At 62.4% G+C, this 25,878-nt stretch overlaps 1 protein-coding gene across 4 annotated transcripts in view; it reads left to right on the top strand.

The window, feature by feature from the left end:
• Positions 1-25,581, top strand: part of ROBO3 (roundabout guidance receptor 3) — a 237,845-nt gene extending 212,264 nt beyond the window's left edge. For all 4 annotated transcript variants that reach the window (XM_075122174.1, XM_048827595.2, XM_075122175.1 and 1 more), the window contains 20 exons: positions 31-236; positions 5,371-5,452; positions 7,805-7,973; positions 8,606-8,772; positions 9,509-9,630; positions 9,890-10,106; positions 10,795-10,913; positions 11,125-11,296; positions 11,741-11,935; positions 14,149-14,172; positions 14,675-14,717; positions 14,840-14,994; positions 15,382-15,657; positions 16,015-16,177; positions 17,984-18,211; positions 22,619-22,800; positions 23,114-23,221; positions 23,512-23,688; positions 24,175-24,329; positions 25,122-25,581. In XM_075122174.1, the coding sequence (XP_074978275.1) occupies positions 31-236; positions 5,371-5,452; positions 7,805-7,973; positions 8,606-8,772; positions 9,509-9,630; positions 9,890-10,106; positions 10,795-10,913; positions 11,125-11,296; positions 11,741-11,935; positions 14,149-14,172; positions 14,675-14,717; positions 14,840-14,994; positions 15,382-15,657; positions 16,015-16,177; positions 17,984-18,211; positions 22,619-22,800; positions 23,114-23,221; positions 23,512-23,688; positions 24,175-24,329; positions 25,122-25,133 (2,972 nt within the window). In that variant the 3' untranslated portion in view covers positions 25,134-25,581. The remainder of the gene's footprint in view (positions 1-30; positions 237-5,370; positions 5,453-7,804; positions 7,974-8,605; positions 8,773-9,508; positions 9,631-9,889; positions 10,107-10,794; positions 10,914-11,124; positions 11,297-11,740; positions 11,936-14,148; positions 14,173-14,674; positions 14,718-14,839; positions 14,995-15,381; positions 15,658-16,014; positions 16,178-17,983; positions 18,212-22,618; positions 22,801-23,113; positions 23,222-23,511; positions 23,689-24,174; positions 24,330-25,121) is intronic.
• The last annotated feature ends 297 nt before the right edge of the window (positions 25,582-25,878 follow it).

The raw sequence follows: 25,878 nt of genomic DNA, 5'->3' as shown, positions 1-25,878 counted from the left end.
TAACACCTGCTCTGGCCTTTTCCCCTTAAGTGACATCCGACCGCATCCCGCCAATCATCCGCCGAGGGCCCGCGAATCAGACGCTGGCCGTGGATGCTACAGCCCAGCTGCAATGTCATGTGACCGGGAACCCGCTACCCAGCGTCCAGTGGCTGAAAGATGGGCAGCAGGTTGTGGGCAGGGACCCCAGGGTCAGCCTGTTAGACAACGGGACTCTGCAGATCACAAACATGCAGGTAACAAACATCACAAACATCCCCCCCCGCCCCGTTCCCAGAGCTGCGCCTGAAGCCCCTCTTGTGAGTCAGCCTTTGCCCCTTTGTCAAGCCCCAGCTTTGTTACTCCTTTTGGGGAGGAGTTTGCAGCTGGTGCTTCGGTCTGTTATTCCTGGAAGCGCAGTGGGTCCTGGTGGAGTATAGAAATCACAAAGCCCCTCAAGCTGTTGCTGCTGTTCAGACTCCACTCCCGCAGCATCTCTTCGGCAAGTTTGAGACCCCTGGCATGCATGCGTTTGCAATCTGCCACTTTACTGGGCCTTTCAGTTTTGTCCTGTGATGTTCTGTTGATGTTCCAGTTGGAACTGAGACATTTTTTAACAGCACCAAGGCACGGTGCAGGTACACTGGATTATTTAATTTGTTCCGTGCATTGGTCCACCTGGCATAGTACAGATTTCCTGGCTGTGTTCTGCTTCAAATTGACTCCCCCTTCTTGGTAATACCGCTGTGCAGTTATTCGTAGGTCTCAGGGTGCATGTCCCTGAATCCCTGTATGGCTGCAAAGTGCTGCAATCCTCACGGCATGCGTGGAAGCTGAAGCACGGAGACGGAGGGCCAGATTTTTAAAGGTATTCAGGGACCAAGGCTAATGTAGTGCCAATCTTTAAAAAAGGGAAGAAGGAGGATCCTGGGAACTACAGGCCAGTCAGCCTCACCTCAGTCCCTGGAAAAATCATGGAGCAGGTCCTCAAAGAATCAATCCTGAAGCACTTGCATGAGAGGAAAGTGATCAGGAACAGCCAGCATGGATTCACCAAGGGAAGGTCATGCCTGACTAATCTAATCGCCTTTTATGATGAGATTACTGGTTCTGTGGATGAAGGGAAAGCAGTGGATGTATTGTTTCTTGACTTTAGCAAAGCTTTTGACACGGTCTCCCACAGTATTCTTGTCAGCAAGTTAAGGAAGTATGGGCTGGATGAATGCACTATAAGGTGGGTAGAAAGCTGGCTAGATTGTCGGGCTCAACGGGTAGTGATCAATGGCTCCATGTCTAGTTGGCAGCCGGTATCAAGTGGAGTGCCCCAAGGGTCAGTCCTGGGGCCGGTTTTGTTCAATATCTTCATAAATGATCTGGAGGATGGTGTGGATTGCACTCTCAGCAAATTTGCGGATGATACTAAACTGGGAGGAGTGGTAGATACGCTGGAGGGCAGGGATAGGATACAGAAGGACCTAGACAAATTGGAGGATTGGGCCAAAAGAAATCTGATGAGGTTCAATAAGGATAAGTGCAGGGTCCTGCACTTAGGACGGAAGAATCCAATGCACCGCTACAGACTAGGGACCGAATGGCTAGGCAGCAGTTCTGCGGAAAAGGACCTAGGGGTGACAGTGGACGAGAAGCTGGATATGAGTCAGCAGTGTGCCCTTGTTGCCAAGAAGGCCAATGGCATTTTGGGATGTATAAGTAGGGGCATAGCGAGCAGATCGAGGGACGTGATCGTTCCCCTCTATTTGACATTGGTGAGGCCTCATCTGGAGTACTGTGTCCAGTTTTGGGCCCCACACTACAAGAAGGATGTGGATAAATTGGAGAGAGTCCAGCGAAGGGCAACAAAAATGATTAGGGGTCTGGAACACATGAGTTATGAGGAGAGGCTGAGGGAGCTGGGATTGTTTAGCCTGCAGAAGAGAAGAATGAGGGGGGATTTGATAGCTGCTTTCAACTACCTGAAAGGGGGTTCCAAAGAGGATGGCTCTAGACTGTTCTCAATGGTAGCAGATGACAGAACGAGGAGTAATGGTCTCAAGTTGCAGTGGGGGAGGTTTAGATTGGATATTAGGAAAAACTTTTTCACTAGGAGGGTGGTGAAACACTGGAATGCGTTACCTAGGGAGGTGGTAGAATCTCCTTCCTTAGAGGTTTTTAAGGTCAGGCTTGACAAAGCCCTGGCTGGGATGATTTAACTGGGAATTGGTCCTGCTTCGAGCAGGGGGTTGGACTAGATGACCTTCAGGGATCCCTTCCAACCCTGATATTCTGTGATTCTGTGACCAGGCGAGGCAGATTGAAATCAGTGGGAGTTAGGCGCTTTTGAAAATACCACTCGGCACCTAAATACCTTTACAAATCTGACCCTCAGTGACTTGCTCGAGGCCACACAGTCGCTGGGATAAAGCAGGGACTTGGGCGCAGGTCTCTGAAGTCGTGAGCGGTGGCCCAAACCGCTGGCCCGGCCGGCCTCGCCAACACAACCCTAAATGGGCTGCACTCTGAAATCAGGTCAGTGCAAACTCACACCCCTGAGCGGCCCCGTTAAACCGTCCTGACCCCTGGAGTCAACCCAGCTGGGGCCTCTCGGGGAGGTGGAGTGCCTATGCTGGCGGGAGAACCCCCGGTGATGTAAGTAGCGACTTCCCTGGAGCACTAGAAGTCCCTCTGCGCTGCTACAACGTTTGACGTGTAAACGAGCTCGAAGTCCCTTTGAAAATGAGACTTACGACTGGCCTACACCTAAAACTTTGCTCAGCCCAGCGACAAGAGTTTTGTGCCCTGAGCACCACAGGCAGGTAGCCCTCACCCTCTGTGTGGACGCGGCTGGTCGATGGAAGAGTGCTTCCACTGATTTACCTGCATCGGTAGAAAAACCCCGTCCGTCAATGCCACAGTGCATCCCTGTTAGCTGCAGAGCCCGAGCATGTAGTGTAGACATGCCCTCAGGCTCCTAAGTCACTTAGGGCTTGTAACGCAAAGCTGAGCAAAGCTTCAACACTTTTCAGAATCTGGCCCCAGGCCTAACTCAGTCCTAGTTGATTTAAACGAACCCAGGGTTAGACGTCCACCTAGCCTTGCGCCAGCCGGACTACATAAGCTTGAAATCACATCGGCACTTAAGGTGGGGCCGCTCTCCCATGGAGACAAGGCCTTGCTCAGCTCTGGGGGCTTGGCCCTAGGGATGGCTCTTCCTTCGAGGGGGCAGCGTTTGAACTGTGGCAGTGAGGGGGAAGGGAGAGCAGTGTTCTTTCCCGGTGTGTGCGAATTATGCAGCAGTAGAGTCTTAAAGTTTGTGTGCACATGTGGGGGTGGGGGTGCACACGAGCGCACGTGTGTGTGAGCACATACACCGGTGTGTCCATGCATGCCCCCATCGTTTGTTTTTAAAGAGCAGAGTGGGGGGCGTGGAGGAGAACGAAGAGCCCCGAGCATCCTTGGGAACAGCAGCTCTCTGCAGGGAATGCTGGGGGTCCCTAGCAGGGGTGCAGGCTGGCTGACAGCACTACTGGCTCCAGGCACTAAACGCCATCTGGGACTGGGCCTCCTTCCAAAGAACACCCCGCTCCCCATGGGCGCTGAGTCCCCCAGCTGCACACCCCCTCCTGATGTAGCCACGGTGTGCTGCCACGCCCTCCCTCCCCCACCCCCACCCCTCTCTTAACCACACCAGTTGCAGCCTGCCCTACATTCAGATGGGGAGGGCAGGGCCTGGAGTCGGGGCAGGGCCTGGTACCATGGGGCCCTGCTCACTTGACGGGAATGGGGCATTCAGCCGGCTCCTGTCTCTGGGAGGTGGCTGTCATGTGCAGGGCTGCTGGGTGGGCATGGCTGGGGTGCTGTGGGAGCTGCGTTCCTCCCCCCGGCCTGGAGGCAGGCGCGGCGGAGTCAGACACGGCGCCGGGGTAAAGTGGAGGTTATCCATAAATTAGTTATCAAAACACACAGCTCACGCTAAACAGTGCTTTAAAAATTGATGTCAGGCATCAGTGGGGAGCGAACTGTTTCACGTGCGCTTTGGGCCGCCGTTGTGTGCGAGTCAGGAGGTTAATGCATCTGCCGGCTCCCGGCGCACCTAATGGCATCGGTGGGTAGCCGTTGTGGCTCTGTGCCCAGGAAGCAATGAGAGCTGTCAGGCGGCTAGCAGGGGTAGCATGAGTTAATGGTCCCCAGGGACGGCCACCTCCTCAGGCCATGCTGCTTCATGGGGAAAAGTGGGGCAGCCCCACCTGACAGGCACGTTAAAGCGTTCCCTCCATTCCCCTCTGCGCATGCTGCCCTCCTGTCCCCCAGGCCTGCTGCCTCCCCGGCCGGGGCTCCCTTGACACTCTCTGCACAGCCTGTCTGCAGCGCCCCCCAGCCAGGGACATTGCACCCCCGGCTTTGCTGTCTGCCCTGCTCAGAGGACATTGTCCCGGGCCTTGCTCTGCCAGTGGAGCCCCCCGTACCCGGCAGTCCTCACCTCCCACCTGCAGGAGTGTGGAGTGTGCGTGGCAGCACCACGCAGTGGCATCCTGGTGAGCGTGGTGCCAGGGGGTCACTGTGGCTGGCGAGCAGCCCTGGCAGGCTGGGCTGTGCAGCTCTCTCGTGCCAGGCCCTGGCACCTCCGGCAGGCAGGCATTCCCTGAAGCTCAGGCTGAGAAGTCCCTGGACACTGATGTGCCATTTATCGTCACTGGGATCTCGAAACGGCACAGCATTGCAGGAAGGGCTGTGGGTGCGGCTCAGAGGCAGGCTGATTCCATCACTGCACTCAGCCCCGTGCCACCCCAGGGAGCCTGCGGCTCTGAGCCACCGTGCCCAGCTCACACTGTGCGTACGACAGCCCTCAGCCACGATCCATGAGCCGAACACACAGGCGATGCTCCCAGAGCCCCAGGCCCCTCTCGCTGAGCCCCGACATTATACCCCCGTGGCCGCCCTCTTCCACTCCCATTCCAGACTGCCCCTTGCGGTGCAGTTCAGGAGGGCAGCAATGCCCAGACACACAGGCCAGCTGCCCTCCTGGAGCTGTTCCCGTTTGAGCAGAAACCCGGCCAGGACCAGGCTCTGTTACACAGCTTGGGGCTGCTGTTGCAGTTTTGTCTCTCCCAAGGAAACCTGCAGCCAGCTACCTATCTGGGCTGTGGAAACTCAGCTCCTCTGCTGGACTGCCGGATGCATTCCCCAGAGAGCTCCTCCCCAGGCTGCAGCCTGGCCGGCCCCGAGGGCACAGGGGGTCTGCAATCCCAGTGCTACAAAGGGATCCCCAGCACGGAGCCTCGTGCACAGCACCCTCTGGGTGTGCAAACAGTGTCCCATCCCCCACAGCTCATCCTGGCCGGGGACTCACCCATGGCAGCTGCACGACTCACTGGCTCCCCTTGCTGTGCACAGGTGACGGACTCCGGGCTGTATGTCTGTGTCGCTACCAGCTCGACGGGGGAGACGACATGGAGTGGGGCCCTGGCAGTGCAAGGTCAGTACCAGACCAGTTCACCTGGGCCCTGCAATGTCGGGGCATATCAGGACTGCTGGGTGCAGGGAATGGGAGAGAGTGGCCCAGACACACACAGTTGCTGCATTAGGGGCAGGTTGGGGGGCCTGATAGCAGGGCTATGGGGGCTGTGACGGGTTCCCCCCAGGGTGCAAGTTGGAACTGGGGTACCACTGAGCCCGCCTGGCTCACCAGCCTGGGCTTCCTTTCACACTGGCACTGTGATAAGTTGCCAAGCTCTCCCAGCTTGCTCTTTCACCAGCATACACACAGATAGGGACACAGCCAGCTGCAGCTTCGCACACAGATGCTGAGTTCAGCTCTGCATGAGAAGGCTCAGCTAAGGCACCTCCCAGTTGCTAAGGCACCCCCCGAAGTGTAAACCCAAAATTGTACAGTCTTGCACTGCACTGGAAACTGTACAGTGTAAGCTCGTGAAATTTGCCCCCTCCCTCAATGTGGAGAGAGATATGCAACAGCTTTCTGCCCCAAGTCATAATTTCCACACACTGGTTTTAGACAAAACAAAAACAAGTTTATTAACTACAAAAGGTAGATTTTAAGTGATTATAAGGGATAGCAAGCAGATCAAAGCAGATTACCTCAGTACATAAACAAAACTGCAAACTGTAGCTGAGCTAGGAGCAGGTCGGGGGGCTGGGAGCAGGGACTGGGGGTGAGTGGCCCAGACACACACAGTAGCTGTGCTAGGGGCTGGGCGGGGGGCTGGGAGCCAGAAGTGGGGGCGAATGGCCCAGACACACACAGTAGCTGCGCTAGGGGCAGGTTGGGTCGGGAGCTGGTCCCTGCTGGTTACACCGATCGGGAAGGTGCTTGTTTGGCTGAATGCAGGACCCACGGGGGAGGCTCGCTGCTCTGTGCTGTGAGGGAGCTCAGACAGGATGATCAATTGGCTCCTACCCTTGGGGTCAATGCCCGTGGGCTCCTTGGGCTGCCCTAGGCCTGCAGCTGTCACTGCGGGTGCCTTGCCTGTGCATAGGTCAGAGCCACTCCCGGGAGAGCTTAGCGCTGGTCTTGCTTGGCTTGCTGCATCCCCTGCACAGGACAGCTGGCAGGGCAGGTAACTGCCACACGGGTTTCCAGCTCAGCCGGTCTGCGGGCCCCGCCCCGGGCCCTGAGAAGGTGGCTGGGGCAGGAACTGTCTGTTCTCCAGGACAGGTTTTTTGAAGAGCAAACAGGCCACTCAGTGAGCAAACCCAGGGAGCGCTGGGCCTGCAGGCATAGGCACCATGTCCCTCCAGAGCTTTGGACCCAGTGCCAACGTCGGCCACTCTGGGGGAATCCCACCAGCGTTGCTGCACATGCCACTCACTGACATGAGTTACAGACACGCCGGCTTCCCCTGCTCCTCAACCCCAGGCAGACCCTCTGGCTGGGCAACTGTGCTGTTCTTCCAGCAGCCCCCAGCCTGCAGCCGTGTTCAGATGGGTGTAAAGTCCCTTCCACTGCAGGAAGCTCTGAGCCCACGTTCCCTTTGGCTCCTTCTGGGATACGTCACCCAGCGCTGGCGAGTGCTTCAGCATGAGGGCTGGGCTGGGCAGGGTGGGGCTGGCCCCTGGGGAAGACGGGGTCACCCCACTGCAAACCCCCTTGCCTGGTGTGCCCGAGGTGCAGTCCTGCTCACTGACAAAGCCACAAATCTGTTTCCAAGACAGCCACGGCCCTTGGCCAGACCTGCCCAGGAGCTCGGGATTTGCCCAGGGCCAAGTCAAGTACAAGCAAAGCCGGAGGGACTCCCTGGTGGGTGGGAGGAGCCCCCCAGTTCTCATGGCCCCTGCTGTCCTAGCAGCCGGGGCACTGGCTCCGCAGAGGGGGCGTAGCTGAGCTTCTCATCAGCTCGGTGCAGGCAGCTGTCGGAAGACAGGATTCTGGGCTAGATGGACCATTGGTCTGACCCCGTCTGGCCGTTCTTATGTTCTTATGAAACACTTCCTGGCGGTTCTCCAGCCCCCAGCCGCATTCTCAGCCAGGGCACTCCTGGCAGGCCTGGGCCCTTCCCGTGTGCTGAGCTTCAAGAGCAGGACTACCGTGCCAGCACGACATGGGGATGGCCTGCTGGTGAGCAGCGCTGCACTGTCAGGCCTGGAACCTGACGTCCCTCGCCCACAAAACGGGCGCAGCACAAGCATCAGGCCTGGCACTGTGCCTCTCCCCTGCCGTGTTCCCCTTGGCCTCATCCGCCAGAGGCCGTGGTTGTGTCAGGGCCCGTGCACTGAAAGGCTCTGGATTTGCCAGCTGGAATCCGGTCTGGGAGCACACGCCCGGGCTGGACTCCATGCCTCCCTGTCAGTCTGTCAATCTGTCCTTCTCTAGAGACTGGGGCTGACCTCCAGGTGCAGCTCTCCGAACCAGGCCACCTCCCTGGACCCCCCTCAGCGCCGCTGGTCACTGACGTCACCAAGAACAGCGTGACCCTGGTCTGGAAGCCGAGCCCCCAGAGAGGGGGCACTGCAGTCACCACGTACATCATCGAAGCATTCAGGTAACGCTTTGCACACTGCTGCCCAGGGCGCCCACCAGAGAGGCCCCCAAAAAACAAAAACGTGGGGGGCCCAGGGAGTGCCTGCTTTGGGATGCGGGAGGGGGGCCGGGCTGGGAACACAAACCCAGCCCGAGTGCTCCTGGGCTCCCTGCCCCACCCTATCCCGCCCCCCATCTCTCGCTGGCTGGAGGAGCCCCTTCCTGGCAGGCCCAGTCACCGTGGAGGGGATGGCAGCCGGGGCGGCATCGCCCATAGGCTGATGGGGGAGTCGGGGTGAAGCCAGTGACACCAGGGGCTTGTGGCTGGCGGCAGGCCCAGGGCTCACCCTTGGAGCAGGCGGTGCTGCTAACCCAGGGGGAGGCTCTGCTTTCCCTTCGGACACCCAGTGAGATAGGGGCCGAGTGCCCCTGCCCTGGCCCAGACTGGGCCCCGGCTCCCTAGTCCCTCTGTGCTGGGCCCTGGCACCGTTGGGCCTGCTGGACTCTGGAATCGCCCTCACATGGCGAGCCCTGTCTCTGCTGCTGCCCCCCTGTGCCAGGCCAGGCCCAGGCACTGCCCACCCCTGCCCGGTGCACAGGGAGGTGGCAGATGACCTGGCTGTGGCTCACCCCTCTCCCCACGCCCCATTGCAGCCAGTCCTCAGGCAGCACCTGGCAGACAGTGGCCGATAACGTGCGGGTGGAGAAACACACGGTGAGCGGCCTGAACCCCAACACCATCTACCTCTTCCTTATCCGCGCCGCCAATGCCTACGGGCTGAGCGACCCCAGCCCCGTCTCGGAGCCGGTGCGCACGCAAGGTGAGGCAGCGTGGGCACAGGGTAAAGCACGGGGTGGGGGCTCCAAAGCCATCCTGGGGGAGGGGGACTCAGCAGAAGGCAGGGATGGGCAGAGCCAAGGGGTTCTCAGGGGGTGATGGGCAGGGCCCCGGGGTCTCCGTTGAGGGATGGGCAAGGTCAGAGAGGAGGGCAATGGGCTAGGTGGGGCTGGGAGTGCTCAACAGCAGGGTGCTGGATGGAAGGACACCCGAAGGCTGCCCGGGTTTCTGTTGCCCAGAGCCAGCAGCCTGTGCCCCCCAGGCCACAGGGAAAGCCTTTCCTCTTCCCGAGCACAGTGCCCCAGCACCCTTGCTCCGAGTGTCATGGCCTGTCTTGACGCAGAGGCTGCTTGGCCCCTGCCTTCCTCATCAGCACCTGCGCTGGGCTTTGGGGCCCAGCCCAAGCCCCCCGATGTCTTCTCTAGGCCCGCCCTGCAGGCCCCACTCCAGAAGCACAAGGCAATGGTGTGTGTCCAGGCAGCTGAGCACCGGGAGCCGGCCCTAGCCATTGGTACAGCTGGCCCCAGCAGAGGGCAGGGGCTCCTGGCCGTCCCAGCAGGCTCCCTGGGCAGTAGGGCCTAGTGGGCACCTGGAGACAGATATGTGCCCAGCCCAGTGGCTGGCTTGAGGGGCACCTGTGCCCGATCCTGTGCCTGTGTCCTCTGCCCGGTACAGTGGGGTGACTCTGGGCACCGCACTCACGCTGGGTTTGTTGGCAGACGTCAGCCCCACCAGGCAGGGTGTGGATCACCGGCAGGTGCAGCGTGAGCTCGGCCAGGTTGTGGTACAGCTGCAGGAGCCCGTCATCCTCACCTCGACCACCATCCAGGCGTCCTGGACTGTGAGTACCAGCTCCAGCTTGGCCCCGGGGGTGGAGAGGCGGAGGCGGGCCCGGAAGCGTGGAGAGAGCCCGGGCGGGTGTGCCAGGGCACTGTGGATGGTGCGCTGCTGGGGGTGGCGTAGAGGGTGCAGTGGGTGGGGGTGGGACGGCAGAGCATGGGGAGCAGCCCGGTTCCAGCTCTCCGGAGGCCGCGGGCCGTGTTGGGGCCGCGGGCGAGCGCTCCCCAATGCTGTCCCGTGACTTGGTCCCCTCTCCCCAGGTGAATCGCCAGGCCCAGTTCCTCCAGGGCTACCGGGTGCTGTACCGCCCACGGGGCAGCACCTGGCTGGTGCAGGACGTGCCGGCACCGGCCCAGCGGAGCACCGTGCTGGTGGATCTGCGCAAGGGCCAGGAGTACGAGGTCAAGCTGCGCCCCTACTTCGACGAGTTCCAGGGCGTGGACAGCGAGGTGCTGGTGGTGCGCACGCCCGAGGAAGGTCAGTGGGGTGGCGGCAGCCCCCTCTCAGAGCTCAGCCCCCGGGCAGGGCCGGCAGCTGCCGTGCCGTGGGCCAGCGACGCAGCCGTCTGCAGGGACTCGGGCTCCCTGACCGTGGCCGTCGCGGGAGGGGCCGGGATCCTCACGAACGCCGCCCCGGCTGGTGCTCCCTGGCTTCCTCGGGCTGGCGTGGGGGCAGAGGAGCCCGGCGCTGAGCAGGGCGGGAGGGGCGTCTGGGGGGGGCCAGGGCTGCTGTGCGGGGGGGAGTGCGAAGTGCGTACGCTAACCTGGCTGTCCCATAATGCCTACCTCGGCTGGCCTGCCCTGGCCCGGCAGCTCCGCGGGCCGTGGGCCGTGGCTACATGGTGCCTGTCACGGAGCCGGCGGCCGTGCTCTGGGACGGGCTCCCTCCCCAGCTGCTGCCGACAGGGTGTTGGTGCCCTGTGGCTTGTCAGAGCCGGGGCCCGGGAGCAGCTAGAGCTTGCTGCCCTCCCCTGGGGCTGCTGGCTCCCTGGGGATGTGCAGCGCACCCGTCCCCTCCTGGCTGGGCCAGGTGGAGGGAGCCTGGGGCAAGTCCAGGGGCCAGCAGGAGGCTCTTGGGGCCAGGCATGGTGCTCGCGGTTGGCCAGTCCCCTTGATGTGCAGCTCCCCCCAGCCCTCAGCACTATACCCTCTTTCCTCCCTCCCAGCCCCCAGCGCCCCCCCTCAGGCAGTTTCCGTGGTAACAGTGGGCAACAGCACCAGCATCAGCGTGTCATGGGAGCCGCCCCCTGCCGGCGAGCAGAACGGCATCATCCAGGATTACCGGGTAAGGTGGCACTGCAGGGGGGCAGGTACCAGGTGCATCCAATGTGGCGGGCACAGGTGCTGCCAGGAGGGTTCGACCAAACTGGCAAGGGTCATCAAGCCCCGCACTGCCTGCATGCTCTGGCGGGGCCAATGCCAGGCACCTGGGGGTGGGGGCAGCTGCTCCACATCATCCCTGAAGCCACAGGTAACCCGAGTCTTCTCCCTGGCAGATCTGGTGCCTCGGGAACGAGAGCCGCTTCCATATCAACAGCAGCGTGGAGGGCACGGTGCTCTCCGCAGTGCTGCAGGGGCTGGTGCCCGGGGTGCTGTACCGCACCGAGGTGGCCGCTGTCACCAGCGCCGGCGTAGGAGTGAGAAGCGCGCCCGTCCCCATCCAGATCAGTGAGTGCGCTCGGCAGAGCGGGCAGGTGGCGGCTCTCACCCCAGGACCTCCCTTTGCACCCCACCCTGCCCAGGCTTTGCACGTCTCTCACCTGTGCCCGCCTGGAGTCATTGCAGTGCTGGGCACTGCCCATGCGCGGTGAGGGGCAGCAAGGCACTGGAGTGAAGGTGGGGCGGCTCTGTCTGCCGGGGCGCTGGGCTGCTCGGAGCTCAGCAGACTGCAGGCAGGGCAGGCAGGGAGGGGGAAGTCCCTGCCGGGGGTCGGGGCTCAGTGCCTGCCAGGGTCAGAGGGATGCTGGGGTGTGTGTGACATGGGCACCGGCGGTGTTGGGGTTGCAGCAGGACCACTGGCCACGTGAGGGGGGCTGTGGCATGAAGGGGCACAGGTCGGGCCATGCAGACACCCTCTCACTGCCTTGCCTTTGCCACCTGTACCCACCGCAGAGCCTGCCCTGGACCAGGGCTCGGTGCCCATCAGCAGTGGGGAGAACGTGAGCCTGGCCGAGCAGATCACAGACGTGGTGAAGCAGCCGGCCTTCATCGCAGGCATTGGCGGGGCCTGCTGGGTCATCCTGATGTGCTTCAGCCTCTGGATCTACTGGCGCCGCAAGAAGAGGAAGGAGCTGAGTCATTACACGGGTGAGGGGCCAGCCTCCCCTCCGCCCCCTCCAACCCCCACCGCCACGCACCAGGGTCTGCCCCCACCCCGGTGCGCCAGGGACCACCCCCACCCCCACCCCCACTGCCATGCACCAGGGACCGATCCCACTCCAGTGCGCCAGGGACAGCCCCCCCCAACCCCCACCACCACACACCAGGATCTGCCCCCACCCCGGTGCGCCAGGGACAGCCCCCCCCAACCCCCACCCTGGTGCGCCAGGGACCACCCCCACCCCAACCCCCACTGCCACGCACCAGGGACCGATCCCACTCCAGTGCGCCAGGGACAGCCCCCACCAACCCCCACCACCACGCACCAGGGTCTGCCCCCACCCCAGCATGCCAGGGACCACCCCCACCCTAGTGCACCAGGAATAGCCCCCACCCCAACCCTGATCACCATGCACCATGACCAGCCCCCACCCCAACCTCATGCCAGGGATCAGCCCCTTCCCTGCTCACCAGGGACTGCCCCCCCACCCACCACCATCACACTGTGCCATGGACTGGGCCACTCCAGATTAGATGCGGGCAAGTCAGGCTCTGCCTGGGACATAAGGGGGCCATCCCCACAGCCTGGCTGCTTCCCCCCAGGGCCAGCCCATGTGCAGAGCTTGCCCCCTCTGCTTACCCTCCGCACATGGGTGTGACACTTCCTGGGGGTGCCCAGGCCTGTGGGCACCTCGCTACCTCCTGTCCTTAGCGGGAGGGAGCCCTGTCTGTGCCTGCCAGGGGTCAGCTCCCCACTGCAGCGGCCCCAGGCAACACAGGCACTGCCCTCTGGGCGCCCCGCATTCTCTGCAGGCTAAAAAGTGACACCTCGCACCCCTCGAGCCCTCCCGCGCCTCCCCGGAGCATCCGGCCCCAGTCCCCTAGCTCTCGCAGTGCCCGATCCGCTGCTCCCAAAGGTTCAGTGCACCCAGCTCACCTGTTCCCCTCCACTCACTGCCCTGCTGCACGCTCAGCCCTTGGTGGGAACACCTGGTTACAAATCTAATGAAGTCCGAGCATGTACTCGAGAGCCTAGACACTCTCCCGTCTCATGCAGCCGTGGTTCTCAGCCTGTGCTCTGCGGAGCCCTGGGGGCCTGCACACTCTCTGAGGGGGCCGCGAGAGCCAGACTGAAAACAGACTGAACAGAATTCAGTTCTATACAATCAAAGGTTGAGAACCACAATCACTGCTCGGCCACGCTTCCCAGCCAGGCTGGCTGTGCCCCTGGGCCAGGAGACAACAGCCCCTCAGTGAAGGATCCAGGGGCCTCTTGGTACCCTGAGTACATCAGACCAACCCATTGGCCCTGCTGACTGTCCGTTTTTTGGCCGGAACGCCCGGTCGAAAAGGGACCCAGTGGCTCTGATCGGCACCGCTGACTGGGCCGTTAAAAGTCCAGTCAGCAGCAAAGTGGGGGCCCGGGGCTAAGGCAGGCTCCCTGCCCGCCCTAGCTCTGCACAGCTCCCAGAAGTGGCTGCCAGATCTCTGTAGCCCCATGGGCGGCCAGAGAGGCTCAGTGCGCTGCCCCCATCCCAGTGCCGGCTCCGCAGCTCCCATTGGCTGGGAACCGCTACCAATGGGAGCTGCAGGGGCGGCGCCTGCAGGCGCAAGGGCAGCACGCAGAGCTTCCCTGGCCACCCTGCACCTAGGGGCTGCAGGGACCTGGCACCCGCTTCCTGGGAGTCACAGAAATTGCTACCAGGACCCTGTACCCCCCAAACCAACCCCTTGCCCCAGCCCTGAGCCCCCTCCTGCACCCCAAACCCCACATCCCCAGCCCCACCCCAGAGGCTACTAGCCCTCAGCTGAGACCTAACAAGCCACCCTTTGGTGAACCCTTATGCAGTTATCTTCCCAGGGGATCCCTGTGCCCGCTGCCCGCTGGGGAGGCCCGGGCTCCCCAGCGTGGCTGCTAGCACCAGACAGCTGGGTCAGAGGCAGATCCAGGGGAACAAGGCTGGGGCCCAAAGGGAGCAGGGCCTCTGTGTCACCCACCCCTCCCAGTAGAATGTACCAGCCTGGGGGCCTGGGGCCTGACGGGGGTGCGGTGTGCCATGCTCCTGTGAATGCCCCTGCGCTGCCCTGTGCCTGGTCCCAGCTCCCACCTCCTGCCCTGCTGCTCGCTCCCCTGCTGTGCCCTGGCATTCTCCTCCTGCCTGCAGCTGCTGCGACTGACCGTCTCCCCTCCTCTCTTGCAGCCTCCTTTGCCTACACGCCAGCAGGTAAGGCCCTAACCTCGCCCCAGCCACGGGGCTCTCCGAGAACGTGGCGGGGTCCCTTGATCCAGCTTGAGTTACAAAGGTTATCTACGAAGTCCCGTTTGCCTGAACACAGGAGGAGGCGAGCAGCAGGAGACCAGCCGTGCTTGCAGTGTCAAGCCTGCCGTCGCCTGCACCCAAAGAGCTGTCCCCAGCGGGTCCCTGCTCGGCTTTCTGGCTGCTGCCGTCTCTGCCATGTCTCTCACTCCCTTCACCCAAACGGTGCCCGGCCGAGCCCTGTCCACATAGGTCAGAGCCCGGCCCAGCCCTGGAGGTGTCTTGGTCCTGGCCTGCGACATGGACCTGTGGGGTTTTTTTGGGGCGGGGGTTGGGCTGCTGAACTGTGGGAGCTGCCTGCTTACCTCAGCCTGGTCACCATGCTCTGCAATGGCACCTGGGCCTGGCCCCTGGGTCCCACCTGACCCTCAGCAGCCGGGTCTCAGCGCAGCATCTCTGTCTCTTTCAGTCTCGTTCCCGCACGCAGAGGGGCCGGCCCACGGCAACAGCAGGTGAGTGCAGAGGCCTCCCACCCCACGCTCCGCAGCGGCCGGGGGCCGCTGGGGAAACCCTCCGGCAGGGCTACCCAGCACGCAGTGAACATAAACCCCAACCCTACCCTCTCTCCCTGCAGACCAGGCATGCTGGCCATGGCCACCAGCGCCTCCAACTACCCCTGGCTGGCGGACTCGTGGCCCACCCCCAACCTGCTGCTCAATGGGAATGCCAAGGAGCCTGGCACGAGCTGCTGCACGGGGATCCATGATGCCACGGAGAGATATTACAATGGTACTGGTGGGGCATGGGGAGCTGCGGGTGGCCAGGCCGTGGCAGGGGGCTGGGCTTAGAGCAGCCAGGAAAGGGGCCAGGACGAATGGGCCCATGTCCGGGGCATCTCCGTCCCCAAGGCTGTGGGGGCTGGGTGGGCGAGGGAGCCGAGCTGAGTCCCTCTTTGGGGGCCCAAGCCGGCTTTGCTGTCGCTGGCTCTGGGGAGCAGGTGGGCCGAGCTCCTGGAGAGGGGCAGGAGAAGCAGCCCAAGGCAGCTGGTCCAACGCTGGGAACTCTGGGCCAGCAACAGCTCAGCCACGTGGTGGGCAGGACAGGAGCCAAATTACCCCATACGTGGCTGAACTGTCCCCATAGTGCAGTGTCCTGTGTCTGTAACTTGCCCCGCAGAGGCCGGGATTTCCAACTACCTCGCCCAGACGGAGAAGTTTGGGGTGGGCGCGTCGGACGGGCCCATTTACAGCACCATTGACCCTGCCAGCGACGAGATGAGGACCTTCAACGGGGCCTTCTCGCAGCACACCACGCCTTATGCCAGCACACCCCTGGTGCCGTACGGGGTGCCCAGCCTGCCCTCCCCTGACGCAGAGGAGAGCCCGCGGAGCCCCCAGCCTGGCCCCTCCGGCAGCCAGTACGCGCTCCCGGAGCGCAGCAGAGCTGAGCAGGGTAGGGACGCCGTGTGGGAACCGCTGGGTGTGCAGCTGGTCGGGCTGTGGAGCCCGGGGGACGCGGGGTGGGGGGCCCAGTGAGCCAGTGCCAGGCACAGAGTTGGCTCTTCCGACGGCTGGCCCCAGGCGCTCTCTGGGCATGGGAGCCACCTTCCGCTGCCAGGAGCACCCCAAGGACACCGCGGAGCGCTGGGAAGCGCCGTGTGTCTCCAAAGCGGATTGGCTGGACCCTGGGCCCAGCCCACGCCCTCAACAGCCACTGTGGACTCCGAGGGCAGGCGAGAGGCAGGGGGCTCGCTGTGGGGCTGCCCCACTCGCTGTGTCAGAAACGCCTGTCTGGCTCCGGTCTCTCTAGTGGTGAAAATCGGCAAAGCAAAGTCGATGGGGAAGCCGGTGAAAACGCCCTCGCTGAACTGGACGGAGCTGCTGCCCCCCCCGCCTCCGGCCAGCGAGCTGAGCCAGTACGTGGAGGAGGCGGAGGAGGAGGAGGAGGAGGAGGAGGAAGAGCTGGCTGCCAGGTGAGCACAGTTACCACTCTCTCTGTCCTAGCAGGGACGGTGTCACCGCACAAACACCCAGCGATCCCACGGCCAGGATCTGGGTGCCCATGGCAACACAGAGTCTGCACCAGTGGCTGCCGGGGCCGGGCAGACATTGCCCCTCGCGCCAGACTCCCCCAGCCCTGCCAGAGGCACTGCAGGGAGCTGGGCGGGCCCAGGCAGACCTATGGCATTGCCAGCCTGCCTGGGTCAGGTCAGAGGCTCGGTCAGGAGAGTCTATGACAGAGGCTGATTACAGCCATAGCCATGGGGTGCTTCCCTCTTCGGCCTGGCTTTGCACCGGGGGCCTGTAGAGCTGGGCAGAGAGGCACGTGGAGCCGGGTGGGGAGGCTAGTGGGACGGGCGGGGAGGCGCGTGGGACGGGCGGGGAGGCCTGTGGGATGGGCGGGGAGGGGCGTGGAGCCAGGCAGGGAGGCGCGTGGGTCGGGCAGGGAGGCATGTGGGATGGGGCGGGGAGGCCCATGGGATGGGCAGGAAGGCGCATGGAGCCAGGCGGGGAGGCCCATGGGACAGGCGGGGAGGCGTGTGGGACGGGCAGGGAGGTGCGTGGGACGGGTGGGGAGGCCCGTGGGACGGGCGGAAAGGCACATGGGACGGGCGGGGAGGCATGTGGGACGGGCAGGGAGGTGCGTGGGACGGGTGGGGAAGCCCGTGGGACAGGCGGGAAGGCACATGGAGCCAGGCGGGGAGGCTCGTGGGACGGGCGGGGAGGCGTGTGGGCAAGGTGGGGAGGCCTGTGGGACGGGCAGGGAGGTGTGTGGGATGGGCGCGGAGGCCCGTGGGACGGGCAGGGAGGTGTGTGGCACAGGTGGGGAGGCCCGTGGGATGGGCGGGAAGGCACATGGAGCCAGGCGGGGAGGCCCGTGGGACGGACGGGGGGGCACGTGGAGCCTGGCGGGGAGGCCCATGGGACGGGCGGGGAGGTACATGGGACGGGTGGGGAGGCCCGTGGGACGGGCGGGAAGACACATGGAACCGGGCGGGGAGGCCCGTGGGACGGGCGGGAAGACACATGGAGCCGGGCGGGGAGGCCCATGGGACGGGCGGGTAGACACATGGAGCCGGGCGGGGAGGCCCGTGGGACAGGCAGGAGGCACATGGAGCCGGGCGGGGAGGCCCGTGGGACGGGCGGGGAGGCGCGTGGGCCGGGCAGGAGGCACATGGAGCCGGGCGGGGAGGCCCGTGGGACGGGCGGGTAGACACATGGAACCGGGCGGGGAGGCCTGTGGGACGGGCAGGAGGCACATGGAGCCGGGCAGGGTGGCCCGTGGGACGGGCGGGAAGGCACATGGAGCCGGGCAGGGAGGCCCGTGGGACGGTTGGGGAGGTGCGTGGGACGGGCGGGGAGGCCCGTGGGATGGGTGGGAAGGCACATGGAGCCGGGCGGGGAGGCCCGTGGGACGGGCAGGTAGACACATGGAGCCGGGCGGGGAGGCCCGTGGGACGGGTGGGGAGGTGCGTGGGACGGGCGGGGAGGCCCGTGGGACGGGTGGGAAGGCCCATGGAGCCGGGCGGGGAGGCCCGTGGGACAGTTGGGGAGGTGCGTGGGACGGGCGGGGAGGCCCGTGGGACGGGCAGGTAGACACATGGAGCCGGGCGGGGAGGCCCGTGGGACGGGCGGGGAGGCCCGTGGGACGGGTGCGGTGGCATGTGAAGCCGGGCGAGATGAGGGCGGCCTGCGGGGCTGAGTGGGGTGGCTGTGAGAGCCAAGGCGCCGTCCAGGCCTGTGGTGCCCGGCAGGGTCTAACATACCCCCACTTGCAGTGCGGAGGCGGAGGAATGGTGCCCCCCGCTGCCCGAACGCACCTACCTGATGGAGAACGTCCAGGAGGAACAGTGCCCCCTGCCCCCGCCCCGCGGCGACATCTCCTCACCCGCCCACTCCTACGGGCAGCAGTCCACGGCCACGCTGACGCCCTCGCCGCGTGATGAGATGAGAGCTGCCGAGGACATCCCCAGGCTGCATCACTTCGAGATCCCGCACCTGCCCCGGTAGGAGGCGCCCCCACCCCACCCCTGGGGCTCAGCCTCCTGGGGGCTCCCCGAACCTTTCGCAGGAGAGAGAAGCTGGGCGAGTGGAGTGCCAGCCTGGGTCAGGCCAGCTTCCCCACTCAGCTCTGCCTGTGCTCCTCAATCCCGACCTGCAGCCCCCTGATACCGCAGCCCGGGGCTCCCCCCACACACGTGAGAATGGCCAGACTGGGTCAGACCAATGGTCCATCTAGCCCAGGATCCTGCCTTCCAACAGCAGCCAGGGACAGGTGCTTCAGAGGGAAGGTACAGAACAGGGCAAGTATCCCCTGTCGTCCAGTCCCAGCTTCACATCAGAGTTTAGGGACTCGCAGAGCATGGAATTGCTGACCTGACCCTCTGGGCTAACAGCCATAGTCAGACCTATCCTCCACAAACTTAGCTAATTCTTTTTTGAACCCTTTTATAATTTGGCCTTCAAAACATTCCCCACGGGCGGCAGATAGAGTCCCACTTTGGGGAGGCAAGCCACAGCTCTGCCCCTTCTGTCCACGCTCCCGCCCCATGGCCGGAGCCCCAAGGACCCCCCTCTTGCCCAAAGAAGCCCCGCGCACCCCCTGTTGGCCAGAGGAGTCCCGGGCTGGCCGGAGCCCCGAGCCCCACACACACACACTCACACCTACCCGGAGGTTCCCTGAAACTCCCCTCCCATCTGTGGCCCAGAGGAGCCCCAAGCTGCACCTCCCCTCCGCAGACCCCAAGCTGCCCGGGGAAAAACATTTCTCTGATTTGTCTCTGTGCTGTGCCCCATGCAGTTTCTGGGGCAGCTGAGGAGGAAGCATTTGCTACTCAGCCTCCTGAGTTCCTCAGTAATCTCCCTTGAGTCCCCTGGCCTATTATACCTGCCGCCCATGACATCCCCTGGCAAGGAGTTCCACAGGTTGACAGTGCGTTGTGTGAAGAAGTACTTCCTTGTGTTTGTTTTAAACCTGCTGCCTATTCATTTCATTAGGTGACCCCTGGTGCTTGTGTTATGTGAAGGGGTAAATTACACTTCCTTAGTCACTTTCTCCACATCATTCATGATTTTATAGACTTCTGTCATATCCCCCCTTCAGTGGCGTTGGAACACTTTTCATAGTGGGGGTGCTGAAAGCCAGGAAAACTATCCCCAAACTTTTTACCTCGTGCCCCCCCCTCAGAGCTGAGACCAGGAGCAGGGCCGTGTGTCCGGGGGGGACACAGACAGGGACAAGGGGGCCGAGGCTGGGGGCAGGCACGGAGCCAGGAGCAGAGCCCCGCCTGCGGGACCGGCAACTGGGCTCCCGTGTGCGTGGCTGGGAGCGGGGCCGGCAGCTGGGATACCGTATAAAACTGGGGATGCTGCAGCACCCCCCACACTCCTACTTCCCGTGCCTGTGCCCCCCTTAAAACTCAACAGTCCCCGTCTTTTTAATCTCCCCTCATACAGAAGCTGTTCCACCCCCCTAATCATTTGTGTTGCCCTGCGCTGTACTTTTCCCAGTTCTAATGTATCTTTTTTGAGCTATGGCCACCAGAACTGCACACAGTATTCAAGGTGTGGGCACACCAGGGGTTTATACAGTGGCATTAGGATATTTTCTTTCTATTTATCCCTTTCCTAATGGTTCCCAACATTCTGTTCGCTTTTTTGACTGATGCTGCACTTTGAGCGGATGTTTCCAGAGAACTCTCCACAATGACCCCAAGATCTCTTTCTAGAATGGTAACAGCTAATTTAGACCCCATCATTTTGTATGGTTTTTTGGGATTATGTTTTCCAATGGGCATTACTCTGCATTTATCAAGATTGAATTTCATCTGCCATTGTGCCACCCAGCCACTCAGTTCAGTGAGATCCCTTTGTAACTCTTCACAGTCCACTTTGGATTTAACTATCCTCAGTAATTTTGTATTGTCTACAAACTTTGCCACCTCTCTGTTCACGCCTTTCCCCCCATCATTATGCTAAACAACAATGGTCCCAGTATAGATCATTGGGGGACCCTGCTATTTACCTCTCTCCATTGTAAAAACTGATAATTTATTCCTACCCTTCGTTTCCTGTTTTGTAACCAGTTATTGATCCATGAGAGGATCTTCCCTCTTATCCCATGATAGCTTACTTTGCGTAAGAGCTTTTGGTGAGGGACCTTGTCAAAGGCTTTCTGACAGTCCAAGTACAATATATCCAAAAAATCACCCTTGTCCACATGCTTGTTGACCCCCTCAAAGAATTCTAGTAGATTGGTGAGGCATGATTTCCCTTTACAAAAGCTCTGTTGACTCTTCCCCAACATAGTGTGTTCATCTATGGTCTTGTCTGACAATTCTGTTCTTTACCATGTGCTCCTCCATACCTTTTGGCTTTTCCCCAGCCCTTAGTTTAAAAAAATCCTCTACAAACATTTTAATGTTAAGTGTCAGCAATCTGGTTCTGGTTTGGTTTAGGTGGTGTCCATCCTTCCTGTATAAGCTTCTCCTTTCCCAAAAGTTTCCCATTTCCTACGAAATCTAAATCCCTCCTCCGAACACCATTGTCTCATCCAAACATTCTGCCGGTCTAAATGGCCCTGTGTGTGCAGGTGGACGCATTCAGAGAATGCTACCATGAAGGTCCTGGACTTCAAGCTCTTACCTAGCACCCTAAATTTGACCTCCAGGACCTCACTCCTACCTTTCACTATGTCATTGGTACCCACATGTACCATGACTCACGGCTCCTTCCCATCACTGCACATAAGTCTGTCTAGATGTCTCAAGAAGTCCTCAACCTTTGCACCCAGCTGGCAATTCACTATGTGGTTCTCCCGGTCATCACAAACTCAGCTAGCTATGTTTCTAATGATCGACTCCCCCAGTACTGTTACCTGGCTCTTCTAATTGAGGTCCTCTCCCCCGAAGAGGTATCCTCAGTGTGAGTGGACACCATGCCATCATCTAGAAGGAGGATCCCAACTATGGGATAGTTCCCTCTGCTCCATTTTGATGTTCTCCTTCCCCGAGACTTTCATCCTCCTCAACAGCACAGAGGCATCAGACTGGGGGTGGGACCCGCTTCTGTGTCCTGGAAGGTCTCATCTCTGCATCTCTCTGTCTCCATTAGCTCCTCCCGTTCAGACACTCTGGTCTCCAGAGCTCCTTGCACCAAACATGCACACAGCAAGCCATCTGCCCACAAGGCAGGTAACCGTACTGGCTGCACTCCGTGCAATACGCTGGCTAGCCTCGGTCTGCTGCGGGACTCTGCCTGCATGTTTTGTGCTCTTGCAGGGATTTTGGTTGGTTGGTTGGCTTTTTGGAGGGGGACACTTGTTGGCCTAGGTTCAGAGAATGGTTGTTAGGAGCATCTGGCTCTCATACTCCCTCTGTAAACTCCCCTAGTTGCTAGCTCTTCCGGTCTCTCTGGAGCTGACCTGTTCACCCCGTTCTACCTGAGCCAGCCCCTTGCCAAGGGAGCCTAAAGGGGTTAGGGCTCAAAGGACAGCAGGCTAGAGCCTCATTAAGAAACCCCAGGTCACTAGCCTCAGCACACAGCCCCCCGAACAGCCCACACTATAAATTCCAGTCAAGCAGGCACATGGCAAGCACACAAAAACAAAGTAACAGATAATCAGCTCCCCGCAAGGGCCACGTAGTCACTCCTCCTTCACCTGGAGAGCTTTCTCGCACAACTCCCTGTGTCCTAGCTCTGCCAGAGCCCCTCAAGCCCAACCGCCAGCCCCTGCTACCCCAGCCCTGGGCCCCACACGCCGCTCCGCTGGTGCCCCTCAATCCTGACCCACCTGGGCCCCCCCAGCTCTGCTGTATCCTGACCTGCAGTATCCACGCTTACCCTCGCCTGGGACAACGCTGTGCTGTGGCTTTCGATTGGGGATGTCCCCCAGAGGTTCCAGGGAGACCCAGCTGGGCCAGGGGTGATTAATGCCCAGGGTGGCTCTCTGGTTGCCTGATGAATTATTCCACATTACCTGTGCTCTTCCCCCGCTTCTTCGCCCTCTCCAGCACCCCCCCGCCCCCCGGCCGGCAGTGCCTGGAAGCCTGTCTGATGTGCACAAGAGGCTGCATTCTCATGACTTGCGCAGCCTGGGAGCAGAGCTGGGGCCGAAGGGGGCCCAGAGCGGCCCTGCGGTGTGGCCCTTGGGGCAGCCAGTGGAGGTGGGGGTTGCTGGGTCTTGGTCCAGTTCCTGCTGGGCAGGTGCCCCCAGAGCAGAGCTGAGCACAGCCCTGCCCCACTGGCAGCCTGACGGGGCCAGAGAGGCTGGGCTCTCCTCTCAGCTGGGGCCCATTGGCTGGTGTTTGCAAGTCTGCCCGGGTGGGGTGGGTGGGTTCCCGGAGACCTGCTCCTGGAGCCGCCTGCTCCCAGGCAGTGCGTGGGTTAACTGGGCTGGCCTTGCTGTTTTCCAGGCGGTTGCCGAATGGCTCGGGGGCTTTGCCCAGAGCCCCGAGCCCTCCCCTGACCCAGTCTGACCCAAATCTCAATGCCCTTACGGAGGGGGCCGATGGCCACACACCCAGACACGGGCACAGACGCAACCTGAGTCAGACCCCAGCGCACAGTGCTGAGAACATCAATTCCCGGAGCCCAGGTGAGTGCAGCCCAGCCCTCTACGTTCCCGCAGCAGCACCCGGCCCTGGCAGGTGGGGGCACCTGTGCCCAGACAGAGGGACTGATACCCCCTCTCCCACCATGGTCAGCCTGGTTTCTGGGGCTGCCAGGGTGGGATCGGTGTGCTCCGGCTGCGGAGAGCTTTGCTAAAGCCTGCGGAGAGCTGGGGGAACAGCGAGCCAGGCGCTGTGGGCACATGCGTGGCCCATGGACCGAGCGCTCAGCCGCCAGCGCCCGTGGGAGGAGGTGGGAGACAGAGGCAGGTCAGGGACTCACGCTGCCTTTGCCGACAGGTAAAGCCCGCCCTGCTCCCGGTGACGCGTCCCTCCCCCCGGCACAGAAAACGAGAACGAAGAAAAAGCCCAAGTCCAGCCATTACCGCCGGGAGAAGAAACAGGGAGGTGAGTGTGGGCACGGCACATGGCAGCACCAGCGGCTCCTTCCTGTGGCAGTGAGCGCCCCGGCAATGCCAGCCGGGCAGCAAGGAGCAGGCCGGGCAGCACGGCTCCTGGCTCTTCTGTCTGCCGGGGAGCCAATGGCCCCATTGGTGTAACCTCCGTGTCAGGGCCCCCTTCCCAAGTCACACCAACCCCCATCAGGATCTCTGCTGGGGAGGGGCCTGGGTTTGGCTGGGTGCAATGGGCACAGCCTTACTGGCCCGCTGACACAATTCCCTCTGCTTCTCACACAGATCTGCCACCGCCCCCACTGCCCCCGCCCAGCGAGGACCCCGGGGCCTCTGCTCAGCCCCCAGCGCCTCCACCGGCCTGCAGCGCCTCCTCTCTGGAGAGAGACGTGCTCGGTGCCCACGCCACAGAGCGGAGAGCTGGCCATCGGACCGTGCTGGGCCAGCACCAGCAGCGAGACGGTAACCCCCGCCGTGCGGCACCCACCAGAAACCGGCCACCCGCGGGCACAGACATGCCAGCCACACGTGGAGCCTGACCCTCCCGATGTCTGGCCCCCCAGCTGGCTCCTGGCTGCTGGGAGGGCCCACCTGGCCCCAGGGCATTGCCAGCAGGGCTGCAGGGCGGGGCTGTACGTGGGGCGCTGAGCAGACGCGGTGGCAATGCGGTTCCATGGCAGGGCACTGCGGGTCTCCGAGGTGCCCTGCAGCCAGACTCCAGGGGAGGCCATGGGGTCCAGGCCCTGCCCAGGAGCTGTGGGCACTGGGTACATTAAAGATCAAACGCTGTGGGGAGGTGGGGCTTAGCCATGGGGGCCTGAGCTGCCTGTCCCTGGCCATGTGCTGCAGGGGCTCCCTGCAGGGCCCCGTTCCGCCGGGCGCGGGCTGGGCAGGAGGCTGCGGGAGGCAGCACCAGCCCCACCCACGCGCCTGCCCCTTCCCTTGCAGTGGAGGAGATCGTCCCGTACAGCAGGCCCACCTTCCTCTCCAGAGGCCAGGTGTCAAGCAACTGCTCCACGACCGGCAGCTCCTCCTCCAGGGGCTCGACGGGGTCCCGGGGCCACGGCTCTGGCCGCAGCAGGACAGCCGGGGACCGTAGTGAGGTGAGCCAAGGCGCGTAACCTGGGGGCCTGCCAGGCACTGGGGGAGCAGCGACCTGCAGGGTCAGTATCTAGCAGCACAGCAGAGCGAGGGCAGGACACTGGGCCCCCTGGGGTGGGGCTGGTGTGTGGGGTGCCGAGCGTGGGCTGGATGGGGCTGATTCCCTTTCTCTCCACTGCCCGCTGCACCGGGGCTGGTTTGCTCTCCTGGGTCTCCAGCCGGTGGGAGAGGGGTTTCGCTAGGAGGGGCAGGGAGGGCTCGGAACAGGGGCCTGGCCTGGCCAGGGGAGTCTCCTGGCCAAGCCAGACCATTAGGGGGCTTTAACCTTGCCCTGCGGGAGGGAGCAGCCCCATTCACATGGGCCCTGCTGTGCTGTGGGGAGCCCCTGGGAGGGGCCTGCTGGCTCGGAGACAGCTGGGTGTTTCTGTGGTGGGCTGGGCAGCCGGATCACGGGCATGGCGGGGGTGTTCCCAATGGAGCCCCACCTCAGGGCAGCAGCCCCTAAAGGAGTCCTGGGGCGGGGAATGCTGGGGAGGGCTGGGTCCCACAGAAAGAGGGAGCTTGGATCCCCCGGCCATGGCTGCCAGCGACAGGTGGGGCTGCTGTGGCATTTCCCCATGGCCAGTAGGCATCCCCTCAGGAGCTGGCGAGCTCTGGGGCTGGGGCCCCATGCTCTCTACAGCCAGGGGCGGGGCAGAGGGGCCCAGCCAAGCCGTGCTGCGTCTGGCCCATGCCCATGATGGCCTTAGCCCCTCTGAGGTCCCAGCCCTGCTGACGATTTTCTCTCTTTGCAGGAGAAGAGATGAAGCCAGCGGCGCTGGCTGAGTGAGCGGACGCAGGCTGAGAGCAGGGCTCTGCCCTGAGATCTGGGCTGGGCTCTGGGCTTTGGGCTGGTTTAATTGATGACACTGTGACTGGAGCCAGGCGGCCCAGTCCCTTGTAAATAGGTGGGGTTGGGAGCGGCAGGCAGGCTGTGTTTATACCCAGGACACGGGGCTCGTGGGTGAGGCCTGCATGAGCCCGTTCAGTACCAAGCCGGCAGTTCTGCAAAGGAAGGTTTGTGCCCAGCAGGGCAGGGGCAGGCAGCTGGGGCAGGACCAGCTTCCAGCCAGGCACAGAGAGCAGCCCACCCGCACGGCACGCGTTGCCCGTGGGGCACTGCCAGCCCAACCAGCCCCTCGTGTGGGCAGGGGTGTTTTTTGGTAGCTAATGAACCCTTTTGTAAAACAACCAATAAAGCTGTTTGTTACCCTGGCCAGAGCGACGGGCTTTGTTTATTGGGGCAGGGGAGGTCTGGGTCCTGGGTGATGGGCGGCAGCAGGGGGCTGCCCTGGGGCGGGGAGTGGGGGGCACGTCCTAGGCCTCAGAATATTCCCTAAACTTGCTTAATGCCACACTGCCAGTGCTGTGCGGAGCGAGCTCCTCGCCTGCACTGTTAGTCAAAGCTCAGGTTATTGCAAGTGAAACCTTAACGACAATCTCAGCTGTTCCCCGCCTGGGGCCATTTACCCTCTAGCCCCTGCCCAGGGCGGCCCCGGGTTAGTTCTGTGT

The sequence above is a fragment of the Caretta caretta genome, chromosome 22, assembly GCF_965140235.1.
Source record: "Caretta caretta isolate rCarCar2 chromosome 22, rCarCar1.hap1, whole genome shotgun sequence".
In the NCBI taxonomy this organism is placed as follows: domain Eukaryota; kingdom Metazoa; phylum Chordata; order Testudines; family Cheloniidae; genus Caretta; species Caretta caretta.
This window is presented reverse-complemented; position numbering and strand designations above follow the sequence as displayed.